This window comes from Equus quagga, chromosome 12, assembly GCF_021613505.1.
Source record: "Equus quagga isolate Etosha38 chromosome 12, UCLA_HA_Equagga_1.0, whole genome shotgun sequence".
Classification (NCBI taxonomy): domain Eukaryota; kingdom Metazoa; phylum Chordata; class Mammalia; order Perissodactyla; family Equidae; genus Equus; species Equus quagga.
The window spans coordinates 26,652,892-26,668,736 of NC_060278.1; the positions used below are offsets into that span (position 1 = coordinate 26,652,892).

The following is a 15,845-nucleotide window of genomic DNA, read 5'->3' on the forward strand; positions in this document are numbered from 1 at the left end:
ACTTGTTTATAATCTTTGTAAATAAAAAAGAGAAAAGTCAGAACATCTTTTGATTATGATTCACTGACTCTATTTATTGAGTGTCTCCACATAGTAGGCCCTCAAAAATATTTTTTTCATTAATGAATGAGCGAATGTGTTTTAGTCATATAGCTTTGCTTCGAAGAGTTAAAAATGCCACACACGTGTCACTTAATCCTCCTAACTTCCCCGTGAAACAGGTAAAGGAAAGGCATTATTTTTATCATAGAGATGGAGAGAATGAGGCACACAGAAGTTGTGACTTGCCGCAAGCCACACAAAGTTAGTGACAGAACCAGAGCTAGAACCCAGGTGTTCACACTTTCTACACTGGAGCCCCCGAGCGCTTCCCAGCTGTGTTGTCATGTCACTTGTTCTTACGCTAATGAACAACACACACCAGAACACTCCAGAGAGCCGGCAGCCTCATTGGCATAGTCAAAGGTGAGAAGGGCATTTATTTTTTTTAAATAGTAGGAGAGAAGATCCTCAGTCCTTATTAGGTCTGACTTTATAGGAAAGTTTGGCTAGCCTAACCAGAATGGCCAAGGGTAAAGATTTCCGTCACAGTGCAGATGGAGAAAATAGTCAAAAACCCAAATGCTTGCTTGCATAATAATCCTAATGAAGTTGAACACTTTCATTGGCTACATCTGTCTGCAGCATTTCTGCGCAGGAAGCAGTCAACGGAAATTTACTCTTACCCCAATCAAATGTATCCTCGCGGGTACTTCTCCTTCTGTCACCCGTACGGCCTCATCAAACACGTTGGCATTGGTTCGGGACAACAGGGCTACCTGCCCCTGGACATCACCTCTAATGCCACCTTTTGGGAGAGAGCACAGACTCTATGGCAGATCCAAATAAAGAGGAAAACTCACTTTTGTAACAAATAAGAGTAACTGAAAGCCTTACTCTGGTGGTTTCCTCCAACCAAAGTCTTTTTCCTCACTCTCTTGCAGACATCCAAGATCGTAGCTCCCACATAAGCTATTTCCACACCAAATCTAAAACTCTGTTGGAAAACAACAAAACAAAAGGCGTGAACACCCCTTCCTGGAGTACATGAACACATTTCACTATTGGCAAGTCCTGGCCTTGCCAAACCCAACTGATCATTCCTGACTCACCCAACCGGGAGAGGAGATTTGGAAATTCCCTACTGTGAACCCACTGATACTGAACGGGAGTGTGACAAGCAAAGAACTACTGACTTTATTTCTAAGTTTTCAGAAGAGCATTTTCTATCTTGAAACCTTAGAGTCACCTATTTTTCTTTACCTCTTGCCCCCAAATCTAAATCTTGACGGTTCTTCTGCCATATTTTCTACACTATTTTTCTTACCACTGCTACCAGCTCAGCTCAGAAACCAAAACCTCATGCCTCGCTTATTTGGTCTCTCCCACTGCCACCCTGTACCTCTGTCAGGTGACTGTTACCCACACTCTTTCATCGAGCCACGCCCTTGCTACAAAAAAGGAGAGCAATACACGATGGAAAGGCGATGCATGCACTTTCAAGATCTCTCACAGCTGGACAGCCTTATCCCCCTTTATCCCCAAGACCAATAGCAAACTTTTCTTTTAAGCAAATCTACCCTTCTTCCCAAATCAAACCTAACGAAGAATGTAAAATGTACTTACAAAAGATTAAAAGGGGGGGGGTTCTCCCCTTGCCTTTGAGATTCCCTCAAGATTAATTTAAAACCACTGCCTGACATAAGCAGCCTCACACATCATCGTCATGTCCTGAGGGCTCCGTGCACTCTCCCTGCCTCAGCACACAGCAAAATAATTTCCTGCCCTTCAAAACGCAGCCCAACACCCTACCTCCTTGACCACTGCCATTGGAAAGACACCATTCTTGCCCAAACTCCTGGTATTTATTGCCTTTTTCCATGTATTGATAACTTAAGCTAATAAAGTTATATAACCTTTTGGAGAACATCAATAACTCAGCCTACAGAAAATGAGACTTTCAACAAATAGTACTTCGTTGCAATAGAACCACTGTGAGTGAGCCATAACCCAAATTATAAATAAGTATCCATGAGTCCACACTGACATAAATAAATGAGAGAGAAGACACAAATCTCCTTTGCAGAAGAATTCCAAATAGGCTATGTAGATACTCCAACACTTAACCCCTGAGTGAGGGCTGAGCACAGGGTCTTCCTTCCAAAGCATACACTACGGAAGGAGGGGGTGCGGGGGAAAAGCAACTCCACAGTGCAGAAACCTGACAAACGCTGCTCTGGCCAGGCAGTCAGGGTCAACATCAACGGTCCCAAATCAGGCTGACCGTAGGCGCTCTTGATATCATGTGACGAAAGTGAGCATTTTTCTTCTGAAGCCTTCCTCCCCAAACCCCGTAACATCATGAGAACGAACATCAGACAGACTGCAACATAGGGGCATCCTACAAACACCTGACCCGTACTCCTCCAAACTGTCAAGGTCATCAAAAACAAGGGAAGTCTGAGAAACCATCACAGCCAACAGGAGCCTAAGGAGAAATGACAACTAAATGTAATGGCGTGACCCGAATAAGATCCTGGGACAGAAAAATGACATTAGGTAAAAACTAAGGAAATCTCAATAAACTATGGACTTTAGTTTCTAATAACGTGTCAATACAAGCTCACCAATTATGGCAAACGTACTCCACTAATATAAGATGTTAATAGTGTAAACTGAATGCTGGGTATATACGGGAACTTTCTGTACTATCTTCTCAATTTTTCTGTAAATCTGAAACTAAAAAAGTCTATTAGAAAAAATTACTCTGAGTTGATGCCACTCTAAATGACTGGAGCATGCAATGACAGGAACTCGAGAGAATAAAGTCACAGAACAGGCTGCAGGACTTTCTACCACAGAGCAAAACTCAGACAACGCCTGAATAAAAGCCGCCACCTCTCATGTCCTCTAACTAGAGGTGAGTTTCTTAAAACAGTGCTTCTCACACCTCCTGGTCTCAGAACTCTTCACACTTCTAAAAAATTACTAAGGAGCTAAAGGAAATTTTATTTATATCAGTTCTACCTATCGTTATTTACCATATTAGAAATTTAATTCATTTAAAAATAACGATAAACCCATTACATAACATGGAGAATGCAGGTTTTTAAACCATCATTTTCCAAAACACAAAACATTTAGCAAGAAGAGGGGCACTGTTTTACAAATCTCTTTAATGCCTGGCTTAACAGAAGGCAGCTGAATTCTCATAGTTCTGTCTGCATTTAATCTGTTGTGATATATCGTCTTGGTTGAAGTACAGGAAGAAAATTCAGCCTTACAGGGATATACATTGAGAAGGGGAGGAATGTTTAATACAGCCTTTTGGGACAATCAAAGACACCAAGAGTTGTCATGCCCACAGGGGCAGATACAAGTTTTCCAAAATTCTTTTTTTCTTTCTTTCTTTTTTTGAGGAAGATTAGCTCCGAGCTAACAGCCACTGCCAATCCTGCTCTTTTTGCTGAGGAAGACTGGCCCTGAGCTAACATCCATGCCCATCTTCCTCTACTTTATATGTGGGATGCCTACCACAGCATGGCTTGCCAAACAGTGAGTAGGTCCATACCCGGGATTTGAACTGGCGAACCCCAGGCCACCAAAGCAGAGTGTGTGAACTTAACTGCTGTGCCACCAGGCCAGCCCCAAGTTTTCCAAAATGTTGATTTCACTTCAAAGCAAGAATTTTATCTTTGGCAACAAACATTTGTCAGTTGTTTTCCTTGAAGTCATAGCTCATCTCATTCATTTTTGAGAAAATGCCAAATACTCGTGTCTGAACGACCAGAGTCAGTCTGTCAGCCGTTCTTTCACATACCAACAATGCCACAAGAAAAAGCAGCCAGTGAGCTCACAGCTCAACCAAAAAAGTGCTCTTTTTGAGACAACCCACATGCCAGTGTGCAGAACCACTTTAGTCATACTTCCCAACTCCTCACACGGAATATCAAAGACATGCTGAAGGGTCAGTGGTTAATGAAATTACTCACTTTTGCTGTATCATCAAGGACATTCTTATGTGGACTGCTTTTTTCCTTTTTTTTAACTCCGAGTGTGTTGCAGTCAAGAATACAATGATGGATAGTATCGTGTGGTGCCGAAGCCTTGACTCATGGAAGGCACCGGTGGTTTTACCCACCACCGGCTTTGCACCATCAGTGCAAATGTCAACACAGTGAAAAAGGCAAATAACTATTATGAGAACAGTTGTGACTCTGCGGATCCCCTGAGAATGACGGAGAACCCACTGCTTAGAAGCAGGGGTTTGCTATAGACTATGAGCTGGACACAGATGCTGCAGAGGGCCTGGCACGTGGCAGACCCTGAGAAACCAGGGTGGGGGGCCATCACGCTTGCTCATGCGCTTCTGGGGACTCGGAAGCAAAGAGAGCTCTTACCTGTGTGAGATAGAAGACGTGCGTGTGAGGGACGGTGAAGAGAGCATTGACTGCACCGCGGAAGGTATAGATCTGTTGGTGTGGGTCCCCTACAAAGATTTTCCCACATGGCTGCGACAGAACGATATTCATGATAGCTGCAACCAGTAAGAGGGAAAGTAAGAGATCGGAGGGAACGTCGGCCCACACAGCAAAAAGAAACCATATTTAAGGCAACAAAGGATGAAAACGCTTTCATGAAACTAAGCCAGGGCAGGCTGGACAACAAGAGTTGTCTTTTCCTGGAAGATAGGCACACTCAGTCCAAAAAACGATTTTATACTGGACACAAGAAACAGTTTGTAATCCTAGGAATGCAGATTATCTCAGTCCCGGATAAATTATTGAGTATAGGAAACCACATAGGCAAATGTAAAATAAGGCAAATTATCTTCTCCAATGTTATAACTTAAGGCCCAAAAATGACCTACACAGTCACACTATTTTCTAGCAGCCCCTTGAAAAAGTTACAACACAAATTGTTGACTCTAAGTTGACTCCCTTTTCCCACTCACCATGAGTCTAGGTCCCTGTCATCTGATGACCCATGCTTGGTCAACATTTTAAGAATAACTTAAGCAAAACATTTAGAGGCAAATAAATCTGCTTTGGGTCGGGGAGAAGGACAAGTGTTGACATCCAAAGTCAGGTCATAAAGGATTTCTGAATGACTAAACATCATTTGCTCCTCCTCTTTACAACAAATAAGAATAATCAACTTATTCACATATATGTCCTCTTACATAATCATGATGTTGTTTCTATGTATCTGACTACTGATGTCCTGAATAGTTTATCACCTGGGGTACAGTCCTGGGCCTCATCCACAAAGATGGCGTCAAAAGAGGCAAGCAAAGGCTTGCTCAGCTGCCAGAGTTTCAAATAGCCTGAAAGAAGGGAGGAGCAAGAGTCAGAACTCGTAATTAAAGCAGCCAGAGTGAACAGACAGAAGGACTTGGGAACTTCGTACCATCGTGAGTCATTTGGTAAGCCTCTTCTTTGCATTCCCCCAGCTTCCGCATGTTGTCCCAAAGTCGGCTTGCTTCAAGGACACCATTCTAGAAAGCAAGTGATATGGTAACTCCCAGTTTAAGACCCTGGAAAAGCCAGCACCCTGAAGTCACACTTTCATCCCACGTACAGAGGTCAGAGCAAAGGCACCATGACAGCACCATGAGCCGGCACACCCCTAACCTCCCTCTGCCTCCACGACAGCCTTTAACAATGTCAAGTGCCGAGATGAGTAAGAAGCTGGGGCCGTCCCAAGCCCGGGGACAGAACGTCACCCAGAGAGCACATCATCTGATGAACCAGAAAAGGCTGGATTATTTCTCTAGATTTATGACTGACAGCTAATTCATAACAAGAATGGCAAATGATTGAGAAGACTTGATAAAAATCAGAAGAGATTTCCAATCCTTAGATCCTAGGTCCAGCACACCCAAGGACAAGATCTTATAAACCTTGGGTAGGTGCCTCATCTGTTAAACGGGAAGACCAGTGTGAGGACTAAGTGAGATGTTCATGAGTGTTCTTCACAGAAGACACTGCACCATTCAGTCATCACGGCGGGCCTACAGTCTCTCCCTTCCACCTTTACTGCCTGCAGGAAGTTCTGAAGAAGTGAAAGACACATGTAACACTGTACCATGTCAACCCTGCTCATTCACTCCCAGATCCCCAACACTAAAGACGCCTGGATACTCACCAGCTTCTCACTCTGTTCAACCATGACCCTCTGTCCTTGGCTGTTCTTACACCAAATAGGCACGTGATCAATAGTCAGCTCCTCATCAGCCGAGGCGAAGAAGTTCTCCAAGGTCTTACATACTAGCTTGGCCCTGATGAATCCTCCCTTCCCTTCCGCAAGGACAGAATTGACCATGAAGGGCGTTAACTTGAAGAGATTCAATTTCTTCTTTAATTGGTACCTGTAATGCATATCCCAAATGAACAGTAGTCGGCTTTACTGGGAATTTGGTGTTTAGTGTTTCCCCTACTCCCAACCCCCTTCTCTCCAATGACACAAGGTCACCCTAAGCGTCACATACAGGTGAGGGGAAAAAAAAAGCCAGAGAAGTTGAGCAAGGTCCACGTATGATTTGAAATGGCTTCATCAGGCTTTCAGGAAGTCACATATAATAACCCAGAAGATGAACTAGCTCAGGGCAGATACAACTGTTCCAAGGTATAGACCAGCCTGCAAGAGGCCCCCAGGAGGGCCACTCGGAGTTCCTTGAAGGCTTCATGCCATGTTCAGGGGCCCCAGGAGACCTGGGCCCACTGTACCCCCACCCAGTCTTCTCCCCGTCCTGCCCTCCCTTCCAAGGAAAGCCTAAAACCGATCAATCAGATTGGTGATATCCTGAACTTCAGACAAGTCGTTTTGACTTTCTGTGCCTCAATTCCAGAGAAATGAGAACACCCCCCTCAGCAAGATACTGCTGTTTGGAAACAATATATGTTTATGGGGTAAAAGTACAAATCACTAAATCTATCTTTATCCTTCCTGCCTGTAAATGGAGATAAAAGCATGAAGTTTTCTCAGTGTTATTACAGCATAAGTTCATATGTGATCGTGATGATCACAACGTGGAAAACCGTAATTAGACATGACGATGGTGGCAACGCGATGCTCACTTCCGCCCAACGTGTCCGTAGGCCATGGAGTGGAAGGTCTTGCAGGTGACGTTGCTGGGGAAGACCAGCTCGGCCTGCTTCGCGATGCTCTTGTTGAATGTCACATACAGGAACCTGCTCTCAGACCACTTCTCGGCGTACTTGACCAGGGTGGAGGTCTTCCCGGTGCCTGGGGAAGCCAAGAGGAAAGGAAGTGACCCTCTGATCAGGAGAAACTGTCCCGAAGGATGCCCTAATCAGGTCTTACCCACGCTTATCTCGCCTCTTGCTGGCTCCCAGTGACAAGATTTTCAATACTGATTAAAACTAAAAAATGGTGTAGCGAAAAGAGCAGCCAATTTTAAACTAGATTAACCTGGGTTGGGATTGCAGCTCTGGCAGGTTCTACCCAAGGAGTGAAAGGTGAGCCACTTGACCTCACTGTTTGCTCCTCAGTCATGTGTGGGTAACACTGACCTTATAGGGTCTGGCAGGATAAAGATAAGCAAGATATCCAGCAGAGGAACTCCATAAATGGTAGCTATTCCTCACCTAGGAGTCATTAATGCTTCCATGGCAAGAGCATGAAAATGAGATTCAAGGATTCTCCTGACCCATTCTGAACTCTCTTGTCTGCCCAACCTCACCACCATTCATTTGATTATGCACTTTTTTTTTTTTTGGTGAGGAAAATTGGTCCTGAGAAAACATCCATTGCCAATCTTCCTATTTTTGCTTGAGGAAGTTTGTCCCTGAGCTAACATCTGTGCCAGTCTTCCTCTACTTTGTACGTGAGACGCCACCACAGCACAGCCTGATGAGCGATGTGTAGGTCCATGTGTTGGATCTGAACCCATGAACCCTGGGACACCAAAGCAGAGCATGTGAACTCAACCACTACACCACCAGGCTGGCCCAGATTATGTATTTATCCAACTTTCATTCATTTAATAAGTATTTCTTGAGCACCAAGGATGTGTTCAGCTGTATGCTAAGTCCTAAGAGTGTATTAAAAACACACAGCAAGCTTTCTACATTCCAGTCTAGTTGGGAATAAAATATCAACACAGTGGAAACAATTAGAACAAAATGAGACTATAATGATAACACAGTAGAGTGAAAAAGAATATGGATTTGGAAACAAAAAATCTCACCTGTAAAAGAAGAAAAACAGTACCTCTTTCCCCAACTAACAGAGCTGTTTAGAGGATTAATGACAGAGTGTGGAAGGACTTATAAAATGTGTGTGTGGCTATTCCTACTATATAATCAGGTACTGAACAGTCAATACAGATGATTAGTTACAGAAAGAGTTCAGAGATGACATAGGCGTCAAATGGCTAAAGAAGGCTCCATCAAAAAGAAACAGAAATGAGGGGAGTCAACCTAGCATGGCAAAGAAAGAGAGGGAGGGGGAAAGACAGAAGGAGACCGGGAGGGGAAAAAGCATGTTTCTGGAGAGAAACAGATCCAGCTCTGAATCCAACCTCCACCACTTAATTACTTATTTAACCTGGGGCAAGTCATTTTAATTTCTCTGAGCTTCGAATTTTTATCTATAAACTAAAGATAACTTACCAACCTCACAGAATGTTGTTAGGATTAACACAGTGCTGGGCACATGGCAGGCATTTAATAAACGGTTATTGTTTTGTAGTAGGATATCGGGCAGAAAAGAAGTGGGAAGGAATTCCAGATAGAGAAAATCATAGGAGCAAAGGTTCAGACAAAAGAATTCCCAAGGGCTTTAGGAGACTGTAAGTGTGATAGCCGACTGAGGCAGAATCATAGACAACACATTTAGCAATGTAGGTTAGAGCCAAATGGTGGGAGGGCCTTCTAGACCTCACCCTACAGAAACCAGGGAGCGACTGAAACCCTCCGAGTGGGAGATTAACGCCACTGCTGCTCCATAAGCAATCGGTGACTGAGTGTATACACTGAGAAATGAAAGGCTGGATGAATCCCAGTGGTATCTACCCTACACACTAATTCCTATAAACTACTTGTCTCACTGGAACTCCAGTGTGGATGCTCCCTGAAGTGGCAAAAAAAGCAAGTATTCCTTGGCAACTGCTTTTTCGATCTTTCAATGGCAGTAATTTGATAATAAATCAAGGTGAAGATACTCTGGCAGGTGGTAGAGAAGGGGGATGCAGTGATAACAGGCAGGAACCCGACTCTATTCCAGGAATGGAGAGCTCCCTTACCTGCAAATGCCATGATTTTTACCACCTGGAGAGGTTCCATCTTATGGCTCAGGATCAGCTGTTGTTCGTGCGTAAGTCGGATGGTTGTTTTCTTGCTATAATCAATACAGAAGAGAAATGAGAAAAACAGAAAGGAATTGAAAAGAACAGGTAAGGGACTATCAAAAACCAAACAGGCAGACTGGATGAACAAAATTTAACGCCCCCCCAAGAAAGGCCTCCCCTTAGGGTGATAGAAATGTTCTAAAACTAGATTATGACGTTGGTTGCACATTCAGTAAATTTACTAAAAATCACTGAAATGTATAATTAAAATGAGCGAATTTTATGTAATGTAACTTCTACCTCAATAAAATTGTTAAAACCAAAGACTTCTCCTTAAGCACGAGAACGAGTCAAAACTGACAACAGAAAACATACACGCAAACATTGATCCATATACATACCCTGGCCAAACTGATGGTTCCTCTTTAACTTCTGTGGCCTGAGTAGAGGAATTCTCCTGAAGATACAGGCAATAGAAAACGTTGTAGTGAATCCTAAGAGGGAAAAGGCAGACGTAGAGATTTTCAAATTAAGTCACAATCTGTATCTTACTTTTCCTCAGATGTATTCAGACCTCTTTCCATTTCTATAAAGAAAACGCCTACCATCACTTTATGAAAAAAAGGAAAAGATTTAAATACCCCTAGCTGACCCATGCCCTCTTGGAGAGCAGTTCTGGGAAAGACACCTGGCTCCAGTGTGCAAGGGCAGAAGGAGGGAGCAGGACATGCTCTTTGGGGAATGAGGCACTAGCCGTGACATTAAGGGACAAATAATCACAAAAGCAGTAAGGACCAGTTGAAAACAAACTTTGTAAACTCTGCTCCTAGCGGTGAGATTGTTCAACATCAACTTAACGTCGTCGTCTTATCTTTCTGAGCCTCTGTTGCTCTGCTCCCTGCTTCTTGTGAGGTGATACTACTCTAGAAGCTTGAAGAACATCCTACCTTTTAAGGTCCCAAAGGAAGGGTGCTACGTGCATAGCAAGATACGATTACCAAGGACTAGAAAAGAAAACAGCCTCCACGGCACCAAGAAGGGCTGAAGGTGACTCAGAGCGCTTAACAGAGGCACTGGACACAGTCGAACACATCCCGCCATAAGCCACTCCAAACCTCTCCATGTACACACTGAACCCACACTCATCTCCCACGTCACCGATCGCCCACAGTTTAGTGCACTGCTCCCATCCCCAGAGTGAGAAGAGGTAATCTCCCAGCATCAATCTTTTTGATGCAATAAACACCTTTCATAGTACATTTCAATCTCTGGTCATATTATCTCCCAGATTAAGCAGGAAGAAATATATAAACATAACAAAACTCAATATATCGTACTTCCCATTCCTCATCTATGTCCGTGTAAAGATGCAGATAATGTGTATGTGCACTTAAGGATGTTATTCATCATTTGTCTGTTTGTCTTGTCCAAATTATGTCATAAAGCTCCTTGCCCCATGCCTCAGTGCCATCAAGCGGGAAACAACATAAACTATATATACTGAATTCAAACATAACCCAGAAACAGAGCAAACGCTCTCACAGTTTTAGAGAATGAATGTTCCATCCTTCAATCTCACCCAGGATGACTGGGCCGCAGCTCACCTGGTGCCACCAGCCACGTTTCTCCTAGAGCTCACTAACTCCAGAAAAGGAAATCCTCTCTGGAACTTCTTCTCCAGCATCCGCTGCATTATCATGCTGCCTGTCTCCAGGTCAGGGATTGGGCACCGTCCAAAGCTGCCCTTCACACCTTGGAGTTCACTCTAACTTCTTACAGGGCCTACAACATCTTCCCTCATCTGGTTGCTGTTGACCTCTTAAAATCGCGTACTAGTCTCCCTCTTATTCACCACATTCTTGCCACACCAGACTTCTTCTGTTCCTTGTATATAATAAATTCATTCCTGTCTTTGCTCCCTTAAATTACCTATTCCTTCTGCTAAAATGCTCTCCTCCCGAATCTTAAAACGGCCAGCCTGTCCTTGACACTTAGGTTTCAGTTCAAGCGTTACTTCCTCAGAGCAGCTTTCTCTTGCCCGATCTAGAATAGTGTTCCCCACCTCCCTCGCCCATCCCCCCGTTCTTTTTCTTTGCACCACTTATCATTCACTCACATGTTCTTGTTTGACACATTTACTCAGGCGGTATCTGCCTCCCCTCACTAGAACATACAGTCCACAACAGCAAGAATCTTGTCTCCCTCTTTCACACGGGCATTCCTAGTGCCTGGAAAAGTATCTGACGTGGAGTAGGGCTTCAAAAATTTGCTGCATGTACGGATCTCTCTCAAAAGTCACCAGCAGATATCTGCTGATGAGCGAAACCATTAAGGTCCCTCTGAATTAGCAACCCACAGCCATGGCCTTTCTCACTCTAAGGTGACAGGGCAAATAAGACTTAACCACAATCTGCACATCCTATCCCCAAAAAATGAGAAATGGAGGAACCAAATCCTAATGTTTTCCTAGGAAAATGTATGCACATATGAATAGAGACTTCTTTTTGTGAGGGGACTTCAAAACTGCCTCAGGGATGTTTACAGTTGGAGAGCACTTCATATTTAAACGGCAGAGCACTCTTTCCTGCATCTTTCCTGCATCGCTACACTTAAGCCTCACACTACCTTCACTTTACAGATAAAGAAGCAGTGGGAGTGTTATGTGCTCTCCCCACCCCCACGTGAAAGCTGGTGAGCGGCAGTGGCAGAGACGGGACGGTAAGCAGGGCTGGGACTGTCGTGAGTCTAGAGCTTTCACTCTCTCCGTGTCTCTGCTCTTCCTCCCACCACTTTACCGATTGCTGATGTTAATTCCCTTCTCCCTCATGGCGTAGAGAAGCACGGCGATGCAGTATAAGGTCTCAGTGATGTCTGGCATGGTCACGGTGGAGCTGGGTCTCCTGAGGCAGAAGAGCAGCTGCTGGATGTCATTCACACTGCTGGAGAGGAGGACAATGGCTGCGACCAGAGCCCACACGTTGACCCCCTGTGGAGGGGGGTGGACCAGGGAGGGGAGAAAAGACCCAAAACATAATTAATAAAGATCACCTCAGACAACCAGTGAAGAAAGCCATGTCTGGGGTCCTGGTGTCATCTACAGATTGTCTGAACTGGGTGTAAACTTCCCACCTGACATCTGGGAAATAATGGGAACCATTTTTTTTTGCCTTGGAGTCCTTTCTGAGCACTTTTGGATTTGGGCTCTTAGTTTTCCTTAATTAAATAACGTTTATAAAGTCTCTAACATAGGACCTTGCATGGAGATGATACTCTCACCTCTCCACCCCACCCCTCTCCAGGTCAACGTGAGCTCTCAGGGCCACAGATACTCAACAGAGTCGAAACAAGCTCCCTCTCAGATGGGTGCCTACCTGGGAGGCACAACAGGGGGGAGACACAAAAGAAGACAGCAGTCTTCGGAGGGGGAAATCAAGACTGACAATTCCTGGCATTAAGATGTTAATTTACTATTTATGTCATTATTATTTAATAATCATTAAATATTAAGTTAAATAAATAGTAAATTATTGAAAAATTATTATTACGGACACAGTATGCTCCATTTAGTAATGTCTAAGAAAATGTTCACTAACATACAAACAGTCAATAATGGACATATATCGTTATCATTCTTAACTTTACGACAAGTCTTCCTGTTAAAAAATGCATTCCAAGAAAGGAAAAGTTCCAGGCACCTCTCACTACAGCCATCCTGTGAAAGAAAACTCACTCCACCATCATCGACAATCGCTTCACTACAGACAGAAAGAGAAATGCACATGGCTGGATTCCAACCCTCCACTGGCTGCAGAGTATAGGCTGAGGTTGCGGTCAGCTTCCAAGACAAAATGTGAGAAACCGTGATCTAAACGAGGAGCCACAAGACTGAGTCAGGAAACTGAGGACTACTTCTGGCTTCTCATCAACTCATTACGTATCTGGAGCAAGACCCTTAATTTCTCTCGTCCTTTCAGTTAACCCAAGTTGTCAACAATGGAATGTGCTGCCTTATAAAGAAATCATTATTAATTAAAGTGTTCAGGGGCCGGCCTGGTGGCGCAGTGGTTAAGCGCCCACAGTCTGCTTTGGTGGCCCAGGGTTTGCCGGCTGGGATCCCAGGTGCGGACATGGCACCGCTCCGCAAGCCATGCTGTGGTAGGCGTCCCACATATAAAGTGGAGGAAGATGGGCACAGATGTTAGCTCAGGGCCAGTCTTCCTCAGCAAAGAGAGGAAGATTGGCAGCAGATGTTAGCTCAGGGCTAATCTTCCTCAAAAAAATAAAAGTGTTCAGAGATTAGACAACCATCCTCTGTCAAGAATTCCTCAACAGAAAGGGAAATTGGACTAAATGCTTTTTTAAAATTCCTTCCAAATTTAAGAATCTGTAACAATGTGGTCTTTTATTTCTCTAGTGGGACCAATGACAAGATTAACGCCTCAAAGATTTTGAAAATAAATCTAAGATAACCTTCAGCCAAACATAATCACCAATACGCTATCTCCCCGTGAGAAAAGGGGTTGCCCGGCCCAACAATTCCGCAGCCTGTTCACGTACCGCGGCAGCAACATAGAGATCAGGGAGGTGTTGACGCACGCACGCCTCCGCCTCAGGAAGGAGGAGATGATCCCTCAGACTCCACAATGCCCTTCCAGGATCCACGCTTGGGGAGCATTTAGTGGTGGCTGTGTAGCTGTAAAACATCCACGGCAGAGTCCACGGGAAAAATGAGCATAAGAGATAATATACGTGAAAGGTCTTCAGAAACTGTGTTCCTCCCAGGAGAAAAGCAACTCACCGGATGAGGTTCAGCACACACAGCTCGGACTCCTTCTCTATGCCGTAGTTCAACAGGATGCCGTCCACCTTGCTGACGGCTTGCTCTTCATTCATCAAGTATCGATGATACAGCTTTTTCCAAGGAATGAACTATATAGTTTAAAAAACCCAAAACAACATGGAGACAATGGCAATCAGAGAGCAGATTAGGCCGCAAACATACAGGTAACCTTCTACCAACTGAAAAGCAATTATAGCTCGCAATTCAAAAGCTGGGAAAATAGGGTAGAAACATTACACAGATTTTGGCTGGAAACTAGAACCGTGTCTTGGTTTGGTTTCAGCGCTAACTTGTTATAGAATTTGGGAAAGATAGTGCTTCAATTTCCATATCTGAAATATCAGGACACTAATGGCTCCGAGTTTCAATGAAGATTAACAGTATGAGAGCTGTGGCTATACTAATATCAGACAAAATAGACTTAAAGTCAAAGACTATTGTAAGAGACAAAGAAGGAGATCAGACAACAATGAAAGGGCTAATTCACCAAGAAGATCTAATAAGTATAAATGTAACGTACCAAACATCAGAGCTCCTAAATCTAGGAAGCAAACACTGACAACTGAGGGGAGAAATAGCAACATAATAGTAATAGGAGACTTCAATCCGCCACTTTCCAGAGTGGAGAGAATAGCCAGACAGAAGATCAATAAGGAGACAGAGCACTCGAACAGCACTAGACCGACTGACCTAAAGACATATACCGAGAACACTCCACCCAACAGCAGAACACACAGTCTCCTCAAGTGCACATGGAACACTCCCCAGGACAGATCACATGCTAAAACACAAAACAAGTCTTACCAAATGTGAAAAGACTGAAAATCTAGAAAGTATCTTTTTCAATCACTATGGAATGAAACTAGAACTCAGTAGGAGAAAGAAAACTGGAAAACCTACAAACATGTGAAATTAAATAACACATTGTTAAAAGCACTAACGGTTCAAAAAAGAAATCATAAAGAAATTAAAGAATATCTCGAGACAAATTAAAACAAAACCACAGCATCCCTAAACATACGGGATGCAGTGAAAGCAGTGCTGAGAGAGAAGTTAATAGCTGTAAACACTCACGTCAAAAAAGAAGGAAGATCACAGATCAACAACTTAACCTGACAGCTAAAGAAACTAGGAGAACAAACTAAACCCAAAGCTAGCAGAAGGAAATAATGAAGACTAGAGCAGAGATAAACGAAAGAGAGAATAGAAAAATAGAAAAAAAACAAAGAAACTAAGAATTGTTTTTTAGAAACTCAACAAAATTGACAACTCTTGGGTTGATTAAGAAAAAAAGAGAAGATTCAATAATTGAAATCAAAGATGAAAGAGGGAACATTCCAACTAATGTCACAAAAGTAAAAAGGATTACAAGAGAACACTATGAACAATTGTACATCAACAAATTGGATAACCTACAAGAATGGATAAATTCCTAGAAACACACAACCTCCCAAGACTGAATCATGAAGAAATAGACAATCCGAACAGACCAATAACCAGCAGGGAGATTGAATCAGTGATCAAAAACCTCCCAACAAAGGAAAGCCCAGGACCAGATGTCTCCACTAGAGAATTCTGCTGAATATTTATAGAAGAATTAACATCAATCCTTCTCAAACTCTGAAAAAACTGAGGAGGAGGGAGCACTTCTAA

At 43.4% G+C, this 15,845-nt stretch overlaps 1 protein-coding gene across 2 annotated transcripts in view; it reads right to left on the minus strand.

Annotated features, from left to right (window-relative positions):
- FBH1 (F-box DNA helicase 1) overlaps window positions 1-15,845 on the minus strand; it is a 43,898-nt gene that overhangs the window by 13,180 nt on the left and 14,873 nt on the right. For both annotated transcript variants that reach the window (XM_046678551.1, XM_046678550.1), the window contains 12 exons: window positions 14,151-14,281; window positions 13,910-14,045; window positions 12,148-12,338; window positions 9,754-9,846; window positions 9,308-9,402; window positions 7,119-7,287; window positions 6,187-6,409; window positions 5,449-5,536; window positions 5,279-5,365; window positions 4,440-4,576; window positions 937-1,036; window positions 726-847 (listed from right to left, as the gene is read on the minus strand). In XM_046678551.1, the coding sequence (XP_046534507.1) occupies window positions 726-847; window positions 937-1,036; window positions 4,440-4,576; window positions 5,279-5,365; window positions 5,449-5,536; window positions 6,187-6,409; window positions 7,119-7,287; window positions 9,308-9,402; window positions 9,754-9,846; window positions 12,148-12,338; window positions 13,910-14,045; window positions 14,151-14,281 (1,572 nt within the window). The remainder of the gene's footprint in view (window positions 1-725; window positions 848-936; window positions 1,037-4,439; window positions 4,577-5,278; window positions 5,366-5,448; window positions 5,537-6,186; window positions 6,410-7,118; window positions 7,288-9,307; window positions 9,403-9,753; window positions 9,847-12,147; window positions 12,339-13,909; window positions 14,046-14,150; window positions 14,282-15,845) is intronic.